Source organism: Amblyomma maculatum, chromosome 1 (genome assembly GCF_055883805.1).
Source record: "Amblyomma maculatum isolate TAMU_Amacu chromosome 1, ASM5588380v1, whole genome shotgun sequence".
In the NCBI taxonomy this organism is placed as follows: domain Eukaryota; kingdom Metazoa; phylum Arthropoda; class Arachnida; order Ixodida; family Ixodidae; genus Amblyomma; species Amblyomma maculatum.
Window position 1 is genome coordinate 201,915,049 of NC_139344.1, and position 20,634 is coordinate 201,935,682.

Sequence of the window (20,634 nt, forward strand, 5' to 3'; positions counted from 1 at the left end):
AGCATTAAATAACCCATTATGCGGAAAATCCTTGTCAGCATTGCAGACTTTGGCACTATAAGTAAAAAGTTACGAGCACGCGTCTAGCAGGTAATAGTTTCTAGATGATATATAGCCGGGCACTTATCATTCGCTGGGTTGTGCGACATCTCGAGATGACTTGACGTGGCCGAATCGGCAGGAGCTACAAACTATAGGACTTCACCTTTTAGATGAGAAGGTGAGAGTGCAATCCAGCACCCTCGGTTCCCGAGTCAGCAACGCATGCACGTTGGTACGGCTCGGGGCTATACATCCATGTTGAGCTGTCTTTCGTATAATGCGACTGTTTACGACTACATGCCAGTGGGTATGAAGGGGATAATAGAGCAACAAATAAAGGAATTAGGGATTAAAAGAGTAGCAGAGTACAAGTACACGAACGAGAATCCGCACTAATGTTTCCGCTCACTCCCTTCAGTGCAGGGCAGAATATCACTGCTTCGTTCAGCAGGGTCGTGATCTGTTTCTTCCCAATGTCATGCGATGCACACAAACCCTCGTGTCTCGAAATGTGACATTTTTTTTCCCCCAGAAGGTAATTGTTTCCACAGCTGGGTTTTATTCACAGAGTATGCACCTACTTGACAGAGGGTGCCAGGTGATGCATTGCAGAATGGGATCACAATATCTAATCGTATGTCGCGCCTCACGTTATGCTAAAATAAAAAAAAAAAAATCGGGGACACTTGACCTTCGGTTTTATGGTTATGAACGAAAGCATTATATGGCTTCCATCTGCGGCTGTCTTTGCGGGTCCTCGTTCGAGTGCGCGCATTTTGTAACTTCCATGTTCACTGATTGCTTTGTTCGTACTTTTGCTATCCTACACAAACTCATTCGCAAACAGTGCATGCTACTCGCGCGTTAGTAACCCGACCATGTCATTTTCTCTCATGACGCCACATACTCCGCCGACCAGTGCCGGCCATGTCTCCTACCAACTACCACCAACCAAAGGCATGCTGGTCATTTTTCGTGCACTCCGGCCACTACTACGCTAACGCCGGAGAGAGAAGAGAAAGAGAGAAAATGCAATAGAAAGGCAGGGATGTTAACCAGGCGATGGCCAGGCGATGGCCAGGCGATGCCCAGTTAGGTTACCATACACGTGTGGAGGTGAACAATGGGAGAAAAAGGAAAGAAAGAGCGCCAAGGAAAGGAGGCTGTCACATGTCTAGAGATCTATAAAAGCCAACCCCGAGTACTTTAACAACTTGAAGAGCGCCTTCACTGATTTCCTTTGTGATGAAGGAGCCATCCAAGGGCCCAGAATGCTAACGCCGGATTTTCTGCAGAACGCGGGGCCTTAAAGGTTAATACTGCTCTTGCTTGCGGAGGACGACCTTCTCGCCAAATTACTTCTGTTCGTGCTTGGCATTAATTCCACCCGATAAATTAGTTGTACGTCCTGGTTAACGCACCCACAGCTCATAATGGCAAGCGTCACACGCCTGCATGTTTCACGCTCAAAGCACATTGGAATTTGTCATTTGGTTTCAATGATATACATTAGTACAGTTGTTTTATGTGCACGTTAGCCGGAACAAGCCGCAGGAACCTTCACTTTAAGAAACGATAGTGTCCTGAGCTGGGCTAAATACAGCTTCTTCTTGATGTGGTTGGTCAGTAGCGCTCTTGAGCAGTTGATGGAAGCGCTTAATGCTCTCGTTGACTTACAGGGCTGATTCATTGCTCCATGTATAACGCTCACTAACCGCGTAGTTAAATGACCTCATTAAGAGACTTGTGCTCGCACGCAGTTTACCTCAAACTCTACAGTTAGACACTTTCAAGGTGCTCTGCAAAGTATAAACGTTATTCATGTGACGTCAGTTGCGCAGCGCGCCTATTTAGGCAACTACAGCGGCCAAGACCGCGAACCGCCTCCGTTGAGCTTATTAAACTCTTTTGAAGGGTCTTTCCAAGGCTCTTAAACTGTGCTTCTTGGGTTCAATAGAAACACATTTCTACGTTCAATAGAAACACGTAGAAACGTTCAATAGAAACACATTTCTAGGGGGTTTACATGCCAGGAATCGTCTGTAACAAACATAGCTGAAACGCGCTCTTTGGCGTCTTCTGAGAAGGGCCGCACTGCCTTCACAAAGACGCAGGCACGGAACCCATCTTCTACTTGTGCAGGTGTGTCCTTGCGGTAAGCAGTTGGATAGATGAATTCATGTTTGCGTTCATGGTTATGCGTTATGGAACCGCCGTTCAAACATAGAGATTCAGACGGGAAGAGTTCGCAATTTCTTTTTCCTCCTTTTCCACACGTCTCGTTTTATTTCCATTTCTGCCACATATTTACACATGTCGTATAGCACGAAACAATATCTACAGAGGTCGGCCACCGCCGGCAACGCGAGTGCACGCACGCTGGCGCTATAGCTGCGTGGCGGAAACGTCGTCCAGGAGCGGGCACGGGCCTTGCCAGTAGGTCGCTCTTCACAAGTCGTGCACGCTGTCGCAGTTAACCACACTTATGTACAAATACACTTATACATACGCAGTAAACATGTGTCAACTGGAGGGGAGGAACGTATACAAGGTAGGACGCAGGGACGGGCGCGTACGCACTTTCCCGTCCTCCAATGGTCGCCGCTTGTTGCTATTGCTCCGGCCCGCAGCCGCTTCGCCTTTGGGAATGGAAGACTTCCACCTAGGCACATCCTGTCTTTCCTGGCATTCAAACAATGTACAGACTCTCTACGCGAGGTGGCCAGTGCTTTTCCACCCCCGCTCATCTATTTCGTACGATCCGCTATACGGCCGACTTATGCTGTGCCGTTTTGAGCCCGGGACAAAAAGATGCATAAACACTGGGTTCACTCTTACATGCGTGCTAGGAAAAAAATCCGCGTCGCTCACTGGTTTTAAACACGTTTTCATTGCTTGCTCACAGGAACACTGTCACCGAGAACAAAAATAAAGGAGATCTTTCAGACCCCGAGGCCCACGGCGCCTTCTAAAACGTAAGTGCACCTTCTGATCACATGTTAAAACTCATTTGGTCACAATGCAAAAGCGGCACCAACACTGGTAATGTACAATCGCCGTCCAATTTAAAACAAGCATTGCAGCGGCCTGTGTCAGTGCTTATGTAAAAAAAAAAAAAAAAAAAAAAAAAAAAAAGAAGAAGAAGAAAAAAAGAGGACATATTCAGGTGGCGTGCCCATGCTTCAATCTTATTTCGCTCCTCAGAAAGTCGATACATTGTGCTCCTAGTAGCGGAAATATGCCGATGTGTCCACTCCTTTTTCCAAGATCACAATCCACATTATACGCCGCAGAGATTCGCTGCACAAGAATGAATAAGAAAGCCACACTGTCCCTGCCATTTAAAATGCGATATGTAACACGCAAACTTGCTTCATCCACAGGGAAGAACTATTCCGCTGTTGCGAACAAAACCAGAGGAGCAGTTCATAAGCGCCACTTACTCTGAAACTGTGTGCACTCCTATATGCCGGTTTTGACTGGCATTTTTTTTACATAACACCATTGTACCATGATGGATATTGCACCCAGAAATAAACAAAATCACAAGAGCATCTTCCAAGCAAACGCTATTCCAGTTTTCACACAGCATGTCAGTCAGCCTCAAGGAACAGTCATCAAATAATGAACAATAAAAGCCACTTTCACACACGCACTTGCAACCTGAGCAAGTGTTGTTTCCTTTAAATATGTAATGGCGCGCTTATGAACATAGGAAAGCCACATGGCTTACCAAGCAACTTTTTTTTTTTTTTCTCTACGTTTCACTTTTCTGAAGGACATAATGACGAAATGGTGAAACAGGCAGTGGAAAAGATGGAGCGTTTCTTACATCTGTGCTCTTTGTGTGTGCGTCTCAAGGAGATTCATCAGCACAAACACACAGCTCAATGCCGGGTTTATTGGTTATAAAACCACACTGAGATTCAATGACTGCAGCAGAACATATCAAAACACAATAATTTTATACAATAATTTAGCATGTATATTTGTTCACAACGGGGAGCGTGTACTTCTATGTTTGTAGCTTTTGGCCAGCCTCCACCAATGGTAGTAAGGCGAGGCAACAGCCAGCCCACTCTCGCTTTAATGCAGAGCAGCTACAGAGAGCTAGAAACCTAGCTCTGTGTGACCGCTTTCTTGGAAATTACTCACTATAACCCAATGCCGGCACACACGCACGCATATAAAAAAAAGAAAAGAAAAAAAGTCAAGACATATGCACACATTACTGTTTTTCAGTGTTGATATAAAAAAGCAAACCACGCTAATTATTTACTTGTCGTTGCCATTGCATTAAGATATTCCTTCTTTGTATCACTTGAAAAACGTTACCCATCAACTACGTAAAAAAAAAAATAATAATAATAAAAAATAAACATTCAGAGCTTGAAGACAGCGTAAACTACCTTCGGCGCCTCGTCAGTAATTTAAAGATGCGTTGATTTGAACTTCATAACACTGGCACTGCAAAGTAGCACCGCGTATAGCATTTTTTTATCCCGCTTTTTTTTTGTTTCTATTTATTTGTTTTGAGCTAACAAGAACTTTCAAGCATGCAAAACAAACAGAGTATCAGATAGATAGCACCGAATTCGAAACATAAAAATTGCATACATGTATATAGAGGAGAATTCGTTTTATAGCCTCAAGAGGAAAAGCAAATGACTGCTAAACTTTATTATCTTTTAAAACATTCTCGCGGGTGGGCGCCAGGTAACAGAACGGTGCTGGAGGAAGACTTATCATGCTCTGATAATGCACGTGAGGGTCACGTAACTGAACGAGAGAAACCAAAGTAATTTTTCCGTCATAGCTTTTTATGATGGGCTACATTTAAACTCCGAAGGTTTTTTTTTTTTTTTGACATTCGAATATTCAAGTAAAACTTTTATCATAGGTTCTCCTCTCCGTCCTGACGCATTCTACAAAATTTGGGCGCAGTACGATAATCTGTTCACGCGCCACACGGCTTTAAAATATGTCGTTTTCATGGCTTAAGTTGAGAGTATTTCTGAGGGCAACACTGAGTTGCTGACGTCACAAACAGTATACAGGCGTTACTGTCCACTTCTCACGTGGTTATGAAATTTTGAGGCTTATGTTGAACTACCTGAGACATTTTATGCAGTGCGTCATGATTTCCATACTTTATTTTCACCATCCAACGCACGTACGAGTGCTTTTTCAAATACTGAGTGTGACGTCACCATTTCGGCAACTGGGACGTCGTTTCTGGCCGTGAAAGCAGTTTCGGTTTCGATTTGCTGTTTTTTTTTTAATACTTCTAATTAGAATTTCGAAAAACGTTTTTTGTGTTAGAGTCAGGACATGCCGAGGAATGTAATTCAACTAAAAACACAAAATGATGAAATAACCACCGGAGTTGCCCTTTAATCACAATCTAGACTAACTACTAGCGCGGTTTCGCTGAAACTGTGCGTTAGTCGCATGCACGTTTAATATTACGCCAGTTTCTATGAGTACTTCAGTAGAGAGATGCATCGAGCTGTGACAAAGGAGACAACTTAAATAATTAAAAATGCTTCAAAAATTATTAAATTCCACCTTTCGCCTCGGTGTAAATGAGAGAGTGTGCGTTGTCCTTCCCTGAACGTTACACGATTCTGTACAGGTTTCCAGGTAAGCTCAACAAGTGACTTTCACTTCATTAAGCGACAGCTTGCGAACGACCCCGTCAAGGAAAACACGAGGAAGTTGGCAGACCCTGCGGTTCCACTGCTTACAATGGCCGTTGTCGGCAAAGAGGAACGCAAGCCTTCCTTTTCCAAGAAAGGCGGCATCAGCGTCAGTGAAGCGCTCCAGGGTGGTGTCCCGCTGCGTTTTTCTACCTGCAGCACGCCATGTCTCCTTCCCTCCAGTGTCGGTCCTTAGCCAGGAGACGCTGCGCGCTTTGTGTAAATGCTGTCTCAGTGCAACCGAGAATTCCTACCAGTGTGCGAACCAAAACAATAAAAGCGAGCTGTCACCGGCTAAAGCAGTTCACACGGCATTCTGGTGCACTGCCGCCGTCTAGCGACCTGACTGGCCACTCTGGTCCGAATGTAGCTGGCGAGGGACAAGTGTACGACAGCAAGGGGTCGCGCCGGAGTGCTGCCCTCGGGCCGCAGGCTGTCCTCGGCGAACGGCGAGCTCCGGCCCCTGGAGCAACAGGGTGGCGCGAGGAAGGGGTCTTCGGGCAGGAGCCCTGGTCCACTCACACACGGCGGCGATCACAGCTGCTCTCAGGGCAGGCCGTCGGCCATGGCGCCGGGCGCCGCGGCGGCGGGCCCGTAGTGCTGCGGCGGCGCGAACTCGTCTTCCGAGGACGAGGAGCGGGAAGAGGAAGAGCCTCCGTCGGCACAGGGACTTCCGGCGGCAGCGGCCATGATGGCGGCGGGTGCCGATGACGCGTAGCCCCCGGCGGCCCGGTAGATGGGGCCTCCGGCGCACGACGACGACTTGTCAACTGGAACACGGAAAAGGTGGAGACGAATTAGGGACATGATTAAAGGCAAAAAGCGCGCGGCCGGCGCGCGGGGAAACCTGATGAGGCGAGGCGGGCCCAGCGGGGCCCCCCATTTCTTCCGGCCTTTTCCTGACAATCGATGGAAATGAAGAGCCCCAGAGACGAAAAGGTGGGTGTCGCTGCAAACCAATCCGTCTGTCCCGGAATAATTTTTATGCCGTCCGGAATTCAATCTGCATTAATTGAGGAGGGATCTCCTCGCCCTCCTCCGGAACTCGCGGTGAGCGCCGTCCGTTTATATTAAAAAATATTTGCCGCGGCTGGTTTTGCGGTGGCGGCTCTCCCCTCCTGGCGGCATGCGTGAGCGCGAGGGGGGACGTAATCCTGCGCTCGGGCCCGTTTCGTCGATGGGGCTGCCTTCGCAGCTTTCTCCGCCCCCGCCTCTTCGCGCGTACTCCTTGACCGAGGCCGCCGGACGCCATGTGCTCCCCCCCCCCCCCCCCCCCTCCTCCTTCTCCCGAACCGAGCGGCTCGCCGCACTAAACGGCAGCGGCTGCTTTCACTGCAGCATCAAATGGAACGCGGCTGCTGCGGGCTCTTGCTCTCCTATTTAGGTGAACTCCAGTTATTTATCTTTGCTTTCGCCTTTTTCACACCAGGAATGTTTTTTTTTTTTCTTCGCGTCGATTTCCTTTCTACTTCTCTTCTACGCTTTATGCGCTGTTCTGAGAATGCAGAAAGACGACCTCGCCGAACTGACACACACGAGACGCAGAACAAAAGCTGCTTGTAAACAGCGAATGATGCGACTGAAAATTAGTTATAGTTAGTTTTATGAGACACAAGAAAGCTCCAACTGGCTCGATAATTCTCGATTTCTTGGTTTGCCGCGGCGGAAATATATACGATGAGGCGCGAACAATCATTTTACAACTTTTCATTCGTGTGTGTGTGTCGTCAGCTACTCGCGCAGGCATTTTTTTGCACGGAAAGATGTGCGACATAGGACCAGCCTCCACTGACTATTCTTAGAGTCGTTCTTAGAGGCTCCTGCATCAGGATCAATCGGGAGTTGGCAGGCAGAGGTCCCGAGTTAAGTTCAGCAATAATTGAATTCATAGCAGCATTAAAGCTGGCTGCGCTGATGCTAACACTAGCTTAAGCACTTTTCTCATAAGTTTCATACCCACACATGGAAAGCCTTTTTTTTTTTTTTTGCACTGCAAATTCACGGTACTGAATCGAAACCAACCGCACGTCTAGTACGGAAACCTAACAGGCGGAGATGAGAAGCAATAAGCGCTGCCCCACAAGCCCCGAGCGCTGCCCCACAAGCCCCGAGCGCTGCCCCACAAGCCCATTGTTGGCTTGGGCAGGCTCGTATTTGTATGTAATTTTTTTGAAATAAATAAATAATTTATACATATATATATATATATATATATATATATATATATATATATATATATATATATATATATATATATATATATATATATATATATATATATATATATATATATATATATAAAAGCAATTTGGTTGGCTTTGAGGTGAACATTAGTAACTTGCAGTGCGCCCGGTCCCGGCATGCGGTAACCTTCATCTTTTGCGTGCCCATCAAAAATAAGGACGCTGAGCGGTCATCGCCAGCTTCTCAGTAGCGTGACATGGTTGGTTTGTGGGGGCTTAACGTCCCAAAGTGATTCGGGTTATAATAGACGCCGTAGTGGAGGGCTCCGGAAATTTTGACCACCTGGGGTTCTTTAACGTGCATTGACATCGCACAGCACACGGGCGTCTTGCTTTCGCCTCCACCAAAAAGCGGCCGCCGCGGCCGGGATACGATCCCGTATCCTTGGGAACAGCACACAAGCGCCCTAATCACTGCGCCACCGCGGCGGAGAATGGGAATCGCTCAAGCGTTCCGGAGGTCGGTGCCCAACGAAACAGCGTGGACTGGAGTGTGGAACTCCGCGCAGACTCACCTCCCATGTGTGGGTGCGGTGCGGCGGAGGATGTCTGGCCCAGGTACAGGTGCGAGGCGGAGCTCTGCCCCTGGAAGTATCCACCGGATCCCAAGTGGAATGGCAGCGATGAGGCGCCGCTAGCTGCCATCTTGGCGTTGGGAGGCGTCTGCGGCGGCGTGTCCGTCTGCGGCGCGGCTCCTCCGGGGCTGAAGCCATTGCTGCCGTAGCTGGCGAAGTGGGCCGCCGACGTGGGCGCGTTGCCTCCGGCGCGATGGTGGTATCCTCCCGAGAACCAGCCTAGCACCGAGCCGTGACTGGTAGCGCCTCCGGTGTCTTTGGGCGGCCCGCCGCTGGGTGGAGGCCCCGGCGCCTGACCTGGGCACGGCAGCGGCGGCGGGGGGCTTTTGCTCGTCGCAGTGTCGGCCAGTGACCATATCTTGGGCTTGTTGTGCGCATTGTCGGCGCCCGACGAGTCGTCCGCGGCACTGGGGGACGACTTGGACATGAGAGATTCAAGACCCTGCAGGTCCGGGGACGGGCTGTCCGAGGACGCCGCCGGTGTGTAACCCGTGAGAGAATTTGGCGGCGCCAGAGACATGATTCCATTGAGAATTGGGGACCGGGACGCGCCCCCGAGGGCATACGGGTTCGCCGAGTGTCCGTAACTGTGCCGCTGCTGGTGGGGGTCCGAGCCAGCGTTCGCCCTGTGCGCCTGAGAAGACTGCATGTCTGCCACCTCGTGATCCACCTCCGCTGAACTTTGGGGCGGTCGTAACGTGCTTTCTGCAACAAGGCAGCGGTGCTTCCTTTAATGTCTGCCGTAAATTGTGACGTCCACAAAGCGAAACTTCGCGGGTATGTTTAGCTTAAAGCCAATTATTACGCTATAAATTTGGAGTGAAGCACGATAGTCGAGCATTAGAGTTTAGTTAAACTAGAAATTATTCGAGATCCATAATGTGCTCTCAGAGAAGTTAGGAAGCGATTTCACAATGGTCTAACGTAAGTATTGAGCGGTAATCCTCAACTATTGTTTTGTTGTGATGAAAAAAGTAAATCCGCTGAGAAGGATAATACAAAACACACGACTTCTCATTTTCATTGAGGCGCGAAATCCGGAAAGCTACGACCACCAACTCAAGCGCAGTCAAAGCGACTTAAACCAACTTCTTGCTGCCGTCAGCATCTCAGTGGTAGCCGCAGCACTCTCGATTGGGTCCCCGCAAATGGCGATTAACTGGGCGAACTCGTCGGTTATGGCGGCTTCAAAACTTGTGTATTGCCGTGGTCGCATTTTACTCCGCGCAATATATAGGAAGCGTTCAGTGGTTTGCATACAGGGTGCTTTTTTTAACCGTCTACAAACCTGCCTATGGGAAATACGGTGCAGTTTATGCTGGTGGGTTTTACAGCAAGGCGGATATCATGTACGTGATAGGCCTTGGTGATTACGCAATTAACAGAAACTACCTAATGAACTTTTTTACTTTTGATTTCAGAGGACATTATTATATTGCAAAGTTAGAGGCCGTCAACATCAAAGGACAGAACCGTTTCTAAAATTTTCTCAATCGACAGTGTGGTTCGTTTTTTCGAACGTCAAAAATATGCATTTCAAAGCACGCTAAGTTGGCTTTTTGGCATTGCACTTTCATGAAATGGCGAGCATAGCATTTGTTGTGCATCAGATAAAGACGCCGTTTGTGTATTTTATGCTGTTGAAGAAGTTGATAGATTTTGGCGCTATTACCCTGCGTCATGAAGCCATTACGCAGTGCGGGAAAGCCAACTCAACGAGCTTTGAAATGTGTATTTTAACATTGGATAACTCGAACCACGCTACCGATTAAGAAAGTTTAAAGACGGGGCTCGCCTTTGGCGTTGACGGCTTCCCACTTCGCAATGCAATAAAGCCCTCTAAAATCAAGAGTAAACAAGTTGATTAGGAGATTTTCGTTAATTAATTCTCTAATCAACAAGATCTATGACGTACATGTGTCTGTCTTGCTGTAAAACCCACCAGCACAGACGTATCTCTCATGTATTTCTTTTCTTTTTTAAAATAAAAGTTCACTAATGGTTTAAAAAAAGAACACCATGTAGTATTTCAAAACTATGCTTTTATAGCAAGCAAATTGAGGTGGACACTGAATTTTTCTTTCAGTTTCCGTTTATCGCTCAAATGTACAATCTGTCTCGTGAAGAGGAAGGTAACTCATTTAATAGCGTACTCCTTGGAATGTAAGCCCTCAAGTTAATGCGACATGTAGTGAAATATACCTGCGTTAATGCCTTCAACAGAATTCAATGAAAGCATTTTTGTGATGACTATTTTCCGTCCTATTCGTTCATTTACCTTTTGTTATTCTCAGAACGGCGCGTGATAGAAGAGACAGCGGATGACACAGGTTGTCGGCTGTCGACCTTGACGTCACAAGCGACTACTACTACTACTACTACTACTACTACTACTACTACTACTACTACTAATACTGCTACTACTACTACTACTAGCCATAACAGTTCACAAGAATGCATTGAGAAAGAATCCTAACACAATACCGTCCAGCTACGTTTTCTTATTATTTCAGGGCATGGAAGTATTTCTATCCGACATTAGGGACCATGAACAAACACTCCATGAGCTACCTCGCTTTCCCTTTCCGTCCTCGTTCTGAAGCAATTATTGCTGCGCATACTATCCGCATTTGGGTCGCATGAGCAGGTCCTTTTGTTCGTTGAACACACTTGCCTTCGTCCTACAGAATGGGCGCCCGTGTTCCCGCCGGAAAAGACAGCAACACCAAACAGGTAATAGTGGCGCGAATGGTGGCGACGTCGTCTCTCGGAAGGACCTCTGGGACCCACTGCATTTGCTCAAATCCTCGTCCACCGAGCCAGCTACGGGTCCCCAGCGGGGCCATCAGAGAGGTATAAATCTCGATCCGGCGCCATTTCCCGCGCTGCCGAGTTTACGTGCTTGTGCTGGTCGTTCGATCGGCGGGGATGGGGAGACCACTCCGCTCCACACTTGACGAAACGGGAGCCTAAACGCAGCATTATACCCGCGCTCATCCCCCCCCCCCCCCTCCCCCCCTGTGTCGCCCGCGCCTCTTTTGGGTCGCCGCATTCGCAACATCTGCCGAGGGGTCTGTGCCGGACTCCTCTGCGGTACCGAGTAGCTTCTGCCCTGGACTTCTTGCCGGCTCGGAGTTAAAAGCTTGCTCGCTCTGGAGTTCACCTTTAATTTGCGCGGGGCGGCCCTGCTCGAGAGGCCCCAATTTCCGCGGTGGCCGGCTCGTTTGATAGATGAGGGGGTCGGCATGGGGCCCTCCCGGGGAGAGCGCTTTGTTTGCGCCCCGCTCGGCTTCCCGGGAGAGAAGACTGCGCGACGTCGCAACGCTCTCGAAACGCCGGCGAGATGGCGTCGCGATAGCGGAAAGCGAGAGCCCTCCATTGAGAATATCACCGCTTTATTTAGTTTTGATGGCGGTGTACGGCAACCCTTCGCGTGCGCGTCGAGGGAAGGCCCGTGCGCGCCGAGAACATTATGATGTGTTTACTAGGTGTGTTTTGTTGCGCGCGTGCCCGCGTCACGCTGTTCGCCTTTCCGTCGGCCCAGTGCGCGCCTGTTTGTTGTGCACCCGATGGCGCTTATTTATGGCTCCGTCGTTTAAGCGAGTCCTCTTGGGGCGTCGCGTGCTGCCTGGATGGCTCCCCTGCTCGCGCACGACGCGGCCGCGGGTGTCGCCTCGCGTCAAAACCACCTGGCTGCTGCAGCGGCGTGGCGTAGGCCGTCCGGCGGCTTCAGCGTCTGACTCACGCCGCCTTTGTCTCGAGCAAGGTAGACCAGGCCGCGTTGACCCAGCGCAAGCTTCGTTCCCGAGGATGCGTTTTCACTCGATGGGCGAAAAATATGGTATATACCAAGCGCCTTCGGTGCTTGAGGTGTACTGTGTGATATTAGACGAAGAGTTTCATACAGCAAAGTCCAGTTAACTCGGATGAGAAGGAACAGGGGGAAATGTTCAAACTGACCAAATTCTCAAATATCGAGGGGGTGGAGAAACGTTATAATAGAATGTCCTATATGAACGCAATTTAATTTCTTGAAATAACCCTCTAATCATTGGCTGCTGCGCGCGAAATACTAGCGTAGCATTCACCGTTTTCCGTCATTCCGCCAAGTGATTACGTGCGCGCACTTTGTACACATATACCGACCGGTGAGAGAGAGAGAGAGAGAGAAAAAAACATCGTGCCTAATGTAAAACGCTCAGAAGCTCCACGATAATATGCCACTTATCCCAAGACGATCATCACCCATCTCTGGAGCTCCATGCACACACGAGCTCTGTCACCTGTATTAATTAACCAAGATCGGATGTCTTCGTCTGAATTACCCAGTTTCACGCTATAAAATAGTGCACACGTTGCACGGGACCGGACGGTGTCTCCGAATTGTCCACTTTTTCCAGTTGACGGTGGTCAAAATAATAAAGTTTTACTGTATGAGATACTCTGGTACGAGCGTAACGTATCGAAGTCGTAGTCGAGGAAACGTGCTCCGCAACAACGACGCTCGTGTAAATTTATGCTTTTGATGTCTCGTTTCAGCAAATACGGCTCATTCATTGTATCACCGTTCAGCGTACGTAACACCGCACGACGACAGTCGTTATCAAGCATCTTTCTCATTGTCGTTTGAGTGCTTCTGTTCTGCATGCCAGGACTTACAACATTCCTCGCCACCAGTCTCGACGACAGTGCAGCGGACAAGGGTGTCTGGCCGATCGACGCGGCGAGAGAGATCCCTGCAGACAGAGGAGCGAAGCGGCGCTCATCTCGGACCCCCGACTGAAACGTGGCGTATGGCCCGCAGAGACGTGCGGTCCATGTACCTCCATCGTTGGGGAACCTGTACGCCTGGCTACCTCGTTTTTTCTTTCTACTGCAACACTCCCACCCTGTCCACTGCGGCAACATCGCGCGCTGCAGCAGCGAAAGGATAGCGTGTCCGCCTGCGTGCGACGTGCTTGTTTTATTTGGGCCATTTCCTCTGCTGGCTGTCTTTTTGGCTAATGAATTTGACAGCCACACCCAGGGCGTACGATTCGGCAGAAAAGGTGGCTGCTGCTCCCGCCGCAGAAGCCACGACGCCCCCCCCCCCCCCCCCCCCCCCCCACCCTTTCCCACGATTCGTTGACACAAGCGTGGCTCCCGTCGCTTCGAGGATCGCGATAACGGGCTGGCCGCGGATTTGGTGCATGCTGGTATGTGGACGGGAGCAAGAAAACAAACCGGGGCTTTCTGGGATGAATCGTCCGCGCCAAACACACAAAAGCGAGTCTATCGGCCTGCGTCTTGCTCGCATATGCATAATTTTGCACGGACAATCGGAACCGGTTTGGCAGCTCTTTGGCCGGTCCGAACGTGTCTCAGGCTTCCTTCAGTCGCAATCAGCCTCTTGGCAACAGTGGGATATCTTATTGGACCTAGTGGCACTCCGCAGCGCCGGTTCGCGAACTCGGCCGTGATGCAACTTGGTGCCTATCGTGACGGCCGAACCCCGGCGACACAGCGTTACAAACTGCAACATGGGCTGATTACGACCGACCGACCGCGCGTTCTCGCGCATCACTCTATGGCGTGGCCATGCACGCTTCCGCGGCGTTGGAATGCAAGCGCACAGAGAGCACCCGAAATGCGTTGCCGATTAAACGTCTGGCGAGCAGATAGCTGCGTTCTGGACGACTCGCGGACTCGCTGCCAGCCAGCTCTCTCTCGGCAGCGCGGCAGACTCCCCCGTGCAAATGCGTGGTGCGGGTCACTGCGTGATAAAAGCGCCTTTCTCAGGGGGATGATCCCCCGCCGCTGCCTGCCGCGGTCGCCTCCTCTCCGGCGCAAGTTGAATAATTTCACGGGCACAGGAGCCGATAAGCGCCGCTCTCCGCCCCTATTCGCAACTCCAGCGCTGCTCCTGCCGGCGGTTACGCGCAAATACTTGCTGCGCACGAGGGGAGAAAGGTGTTGGCGCAGATTAGGGGAAAGCGTGTGGTATTGGCTTCTGCGTGGCCGCGAATCATTTCTAATCCCGGACGAAGCAACGGTGCAGGTGCACAAAAGAAGAAACGCTATACGCGCCGCCTCGCGTGCTTGTAACACCGTGTGTCGAACGACGAGGGCTTTGGGAGCTAATGAGGTAGCGGAGCTGAGACAGCTGTCAACGCAGGCCCGATGGGCAGCGCCGCGGCGGATGCGCGGCAGGAGCGGGTTCTAAGGAGATGGCTCGCTGCTTGGCAGCGGCCGTATGGCATTGGCACCCGTACTAATCAGCCGCCGCTTGGCGACCGTATACGCCTCTGCCGCTCCACTGATGCAAGAGGTCTACGCGACGTGGTGGAGCTACAGCTTTGAAAGCCCTTAATCGGAGTAGCAATATGTGAACATTGGATTTTATGTGGTAAAGGTCGCAGCCAAACCTTGCAAGTGAAGAGCCGAGCGCTCTAGATCGCTTGTTTGCTTTTTCGCGCGTTTTAGAATCGGCTGAGATGAAATGTGCATCCTTTTTTGCCAAGAAGGTCATTTGGTTTCAGCCTTCAGCGAAGGCTGGAATGACATTAGACGCATGTTCGAACTGTTTTTCCGCGGTAGCGTTCCCACCAAAATGAATTTCAGTATGAGCAAAGCTTCATTCTGTTACACTGAGAAAGGTTTCCGAGAATATTTACACAGTGCAGAACAAAGCATACACCGAAGAACACGCTTTATGCTTCTAACTATAAGTTGGAATGAAGCAGGTAGTCGACAAGGCCGTTTACAAAAGCTGGATCCTAACTTCCTCTACATTCAGCGCCCCCACGCTGGTTTTCTAAAGACTTAGGGCACAGCTTTCACGAGACAGTAGCTCCATCTGGAACACGCCACATAACCACAGCTCACCGCTTGTTCGCACGCGCGAAAAGCTCCACCGTATGCTTTGCTAAACAATTTAATGTGTGCTGACATCGCGCAGCGTGCCGGCGTTGGAGCGCTGGAACAAGGGAACTCACCCCGCGAGCGTTGCAGTGCCGACAAGCTGCAGTAAGACCTGGTCGGGTCACTGCGTCGCATCGGGTCCTGGACGTTGGTCGTGCGCTCGTCCATGGTGTCTTCGTCATCTTTCTTGTCCTCCGCGCCAGAGTCGTCGGCATCAGCCTTGTTACGAGGCTCCCACGTCATCTTGTTCTCTTTCTTGAGCCGACGACGCGCATTCGCAAACCACGTGGACACCTGAAGTGAAAGATGGTGGGAGGGTTGTCAAGCAGCAGAGTTATTTTAACTGCCGATGCTTTTGTTCTAGAGCGGCGCAACCAACCGAAATCGACGCGACAAACACTCATGCCCACTATTTAGACCTCGCGTTCATTGGAATACACGCTTATTTCGATATTTAGTAGAAAAATGCGCTTTCACCGAAGTATTAAAATCATACATACCAATGTTTAAATACCCAGTATATAAGGCCTCAGTGTTTAACAAAACATACAAAGAGAAGCAAGAGAAATACGCGAAACCCATAGACGAGATATTCGTCTCTTTTGTAGCGGCATATATTTAGGCTTGGTATTTGTGGCCGGGACGATACCAGCGAAGGTAAAAATTCTAGGAGGCACTTAGGCTTCTTAGGAGCGGTGCATGAGGCGAAAATACGTATTTATTTTTTTTTTCATATGTAATTTATTTATATTTAATTTTTATATTTTATTTTTGATTTATTTTCATTTTATTTTCTGTATTTTCGTTTTTTTTATTTTTTATTCAGCTTCTGGCTATCGATTACCCAATGTTTAGAACTTTTAGCCAATTTATTTAGACAATGTTGGCTTTTTATAAGGCTACTGTTGTAATGGCTAAGAATCTGTCTCGTCTAACACATTTCTCATAAAGGCAAGTCAAGTAATCAAGATTGAGTCAAGTAATCATGACTGGATTCGGTATTTTGTCTTTTTTGGCTTGTTATGTGGGTTGTGTTGAATTTGGATTTGTGTCCTGGTTACGCATGCCGCGGACATAAAACAAAGCGATACGAAACGATACACGAGCGCATATGGCGGGTGTACTACATCGGTGGTTTGAAATGGCCACACACAACCGCGAAGACGCGTAGTTATTACACTTTTTTTTGTTTTGTTTTTTTAACATGCTGAATGTGGCGCATAATACAAAATATAAGTTTCGCGTGTGCCGACTAGGTGGCGTAGTGGAGCTCGAAGCTACATGGAAGTATCGCATTATAAATTTCCATATATCTTAGGCTCCAGGGGTGAGGAAGAAGATGGCTACACAGTATGAAAGTGCACTGAACAAGTCCAGTTGTCAAAACGTTGGCTCGGCTTGAGAACTGAGGCTCTCCCTCTACTTTTGTTTAGTGCTCTTTCATACTATATATCTTGCAACTATGTAATGTAACTTTCTGTCACTTTGAACTTGACTAACGGCCACTCACACAACCTTACGCAGTAATGAGTGTAAAGCACTTGAACACCAACGTATGGTAGCATGCAGGAAAAAAAAAAAGAGCAAACCCTCAGCAATGACGCACAACCGCAAGCATTAGATGTTCAAAGATGCACGCACGCGTCCGCCGCAAACACACGCACAATACGTGAGGTACGTACGCTCGCATAAACCCTCGCACACTTGAGTAACAGACTTGCGTGACAGCATCCTAGCCATGCCAAGCGTGCTCGAGGGCCTATACGTGCGAGAACGACCCTCTCGGGGTTACAAAACGAGCATTCACACGCGTACGCGTGCACGTTCGCAGATACATGTATACGCACGCGCACTCGCACCGTATGATCATTCGCAATGCCACCACGAAAGCGCCGGACTGCCTGCGCGCAAATCTTCCCCAGATAAACATATCAAATACTTGGTCACGCTTTCAGGAACGTCCAGAAGGTCGTTTTAAAAAATATTTTCGCCCAGTTTATTAAAGTAAAATTAAGCATCTCCCTTGCCCTTCAGAGTCATTATGCTGCCTCACAAGATATATTGACATTTTGCATTGAAAAAACGTGCAGAAGCCGAACGCTCAAAATGATTGCCAAGTATGAGCGTTCGGTGACTAATATGCGTGCCATAACTCAGTAAATAAGGTTGACCAGCGTGTTTGCGCACAAGTTACAAGCATACAGTAGTACTTTCCACAGCGTTGCTATATTTAAGTGAAATCGAGAAAAAGATACAGAGAAAGAAAGAAATCTTTTTAATGATCACCAAGTGTGTTGTTAGAGTCACGGCAGTCCTGGTGAGCTTAATCAAATCTCCCGGGCAAGTGCGGAGAACGTGGGATAAAGTAAACTGAATTCCCCGAGTAGGAGGAAATGTAGTTGACACTGGAGCGCTGCCGACGAGGTTCACTGAATTAAACGATATGCAAATTCATGACAGTACGTCCCGCTGTCAGATGACACTAGATACATGGTGTATGCATTTTTCTCCGCAAATTTTACAACCAACCTTTCCATCACCGAGCATGGCTCGCGAGCGAAAACAGTAATAAGATGCTCGTACATGACTGAGTTTACACTTTTTCCTCGACGGCACAAAGTAAATTTCTGGGCGTCGACGTTTTCAAAACGAAGCTACTGCGGGTTGAATTCATTCCCCACTCGAATTTATACCGATTTTGTTTCTCGCTTTGCATACCTGAGTTAGAGTCATCTTCGTAATAATGGCGAGCATGATTTTTTCCCCCTTTGTGGGGTAGGGGTTCTTTCGGTGCTCGTTGAGCCAAGCCTTCAAAGTGGATGTTGAATCCCTGGTCACGTTTTTTCTTCGTGCACCGTTGAAATCAAGGCCGCCGTACCTGCAGGAAAAAAAAAAAATGCACGAATGCTATTAACGCGTACGTCTGCCAACGTTATAAGCACGAACGCGTTGGTGGCCATCATGTCTGTATGTGCACGGCGCGGAAAGATAGTGAGCGCGCACAAACACACAGAGCTTGAAAGTGTTGGGCGGAATTTGTGAAATCGCGTACGACTGCTATTACATCGTTTTAATTTATCCTGCGACTCGACTTGTGAAGTTTCCCAAGGTACGTGACGCCGAAGCCCCCTTTTTTGTTTGTTTTTTGTTTTTTAAATCGGATTCTGGCGCTATAAAGCAGAAAAGTCACCGTCTAAAGAGCAACGAAACCCAGCATTCTAAGAAACACTTGGAAATGCGCGCGAAATGAAAAGCACCCATGGAGACATGGGCAGAGACACGCTAATACTCTCAAACCAAGGACATGTGCTAAATTTCGAGTCGAAGGTAGGAGCCTATGCGTTTTGAAACGGAGCTACAGCCACTTCGCAATAAAGCATTTGTCACTTTAATGCCCGAATCCGGGAAAGCATTAGCGACACGTTGGCATCATTGTCTAATTGATGCTCAAGAAAGAGCTAAGAAGTATTTTTCCCGTCGCTGTTTTTCAGAGCTTGCAGACGCTCAGATCCGAATGCCACTCGCTGACGCCCCTGCCCTAAGGCGTGCAGCCGCGTTTCCTACAAAATGAGCTATACAACTTGCCACAGCCTAACGAGTGTTCTTGTCTCATCAGTCACGTCGGACGAGTTCATATCGAATAATTTTGCCTGATCGCTTTGAACACACATTTTTATTAACAAGTTCAAAGCACCGATCATAGAAGGGTCTGAAGTTATTAGTTCAGAAAGTCTAAGACCTGAGCGGTTAGCTTTGTAATGGAAGATGAATAAGCCCAAGCTGCTGTTCCGTTTTTCCCTAAGGTATTAAAGAGTAGAAACTGCTCCCTGATTTCATTTTGAAAAATACCCCTATATAAAACATCATATTAACCACATATTATAATTGCACCTAAACAGTAACACAGATTGCGCTTCAAAGATTTTCTTTTTTGATCAGTTTCGTTTCTTTCAGTGTGCTTGCATTTAGTGCCGGATTATTTTGTTTGTTGAATTTCACTATTACGAATGTTGGTCCATTCCTAAATTGTGGACTCCACTCCAATAATAATATCCTGCAAAAGTTGACACTGTCAGTAATTCAGACGAAAACAGGGGAGGTGGAGGGGCTGTGCTGTAGTTGTGCAGGTCATACTGAGTCGATCGCACGGAAATTAAAACAGCTAAAGAAAATGGCTCGCAACACCTCAGCCGAAACCGAACAAAACGAGAACGCGGCGTACGTACAGGTGTCGTGAATCCGCGCACCGCTGTCGGCTGAGGGGTGCCGCCTGTGGACAAAGCGTGGCCAGACAACATACCACGCTTGTTGTTAATCACCCGATCCGTTCAGTCCGATTCGGTAGCTCGTGACCCCGACCCGATATCGACCGAGCGCGCCCCCATAATTAGCAACCACTGGCGGGGGCCTTTGTCGCCATCTAGGTGCATCATTAATCTGGGCCTCGTTACGGCCCCTCTTCGGCCGCCAAGATATCCGCGCCTGGCATGAGTGGAAGCGGGTTCGGGGGGAAACGCGCTGATGACGTAGCCGAGGTGGTATAGCGGCCGCCTTTCTTCTTGCCTTCGGCGCTCATTTAGTGCAAGTGCTTTCGGCAGGGACGCCACCCCCGCGGCGCGCACCGCTCCTATTCGATCATTATCGTTTTTCGGACCTTGGTTCAAACAAGCGCGTTTAGACAATTTGCTTTATCGTTTCCCGCGCGAAGCGTCAGCGGCGGATTCACCGCGAATGATGTATAAGCGGCGTTTCAGGACGGCGGCGGCCGCGCGAGACAGTCGTTCGATCGGTCTCGCGCCTGCAGCGACATGGTTCCTGTCTAACCGATTAGGCACGGCCCTCGTGCCATCCCGTCAACTGAAACGTGAAACGGGGAGAAAGGAGTGCGAAGCGCCGACAATATGTATTCTGCCACGTTCTTGTGAACGTTTTCGATTAATTTTCTGTTTCTGCACGCATACTGACCGTTCGCGCCGAAAAAGACATGTTCTACGTGTTCACAAATAGGTGCATTCTAATACGTTTTGTTCTTCTTTAAACTTGGGTGAAAGTGGCTCGTTTCCGTAGACGGAGGCCTGATACTCCGGCGTGACAATTCGTACTTTCTTGCACTGCCATTTTCCCTCTCTGGCGAAACAATGAAATCTGTTTTCCGTGTCATTGGCAGAATTTTGG

General features: G+C 48.8%; 1 protein-coding gene across 1 annotated transcript; it reads right to left on the reverse strand.

Moving 5' to 3' along the window:
- Positions 1 to 2,295: 2,295 nt before the first annotated feature.
- Positions 2,296 to 18,331, reverse strand: LOC146205363 (uncharacterized). Its single transcript, XM_084590022.1, has 4 exons — positions 18,178 to 18,331; positions 15,534 to 15,753; positions 8,500 to 9,264; positions 2,296 to 6,511 (listed from the first exon to the last, which is right to left on the reverse strand). Exons 1-4 carry the CDS (start codon positions 18,211 to 18,213, stop codon positions 6,288 to 6,290), a joined length of 1,245 nt encoding a protein of 414 aa, XP_084446148.1. The 5' UTR covers positions 18,214 to 18,331; the 3' UTR covers positions 2,296 to 6,287.
- Between the last annotated feature and the right edge of the window lie 2,303 nt (positions 18,332 to 20,634).

Excerpts from the sequence above, each read along its gene's own strand:
- LOC146205363 (XM_084590022.1), bottom strand. The coding sequence starts at position 18,213 with ATGCTCGCCATTATTACGAAGATGACTCTAACTCAG. Across the intron at positions 15,754-18,177 it reads CGAAGATGACTCTAACTCAG|GTGTCCACGTGGTTTGCGAA; the intron begins GTATGCAAAGCG and ends CTTTCACTTCAG. Across the intron at positions 9,265-15,533 it reads GGCACTGCAACGCTCGCGGG|AAAGCACGTTACGACCGCCC; the intron begins GTGAGTTCCCTT and ends GCCTTGTTGCAG.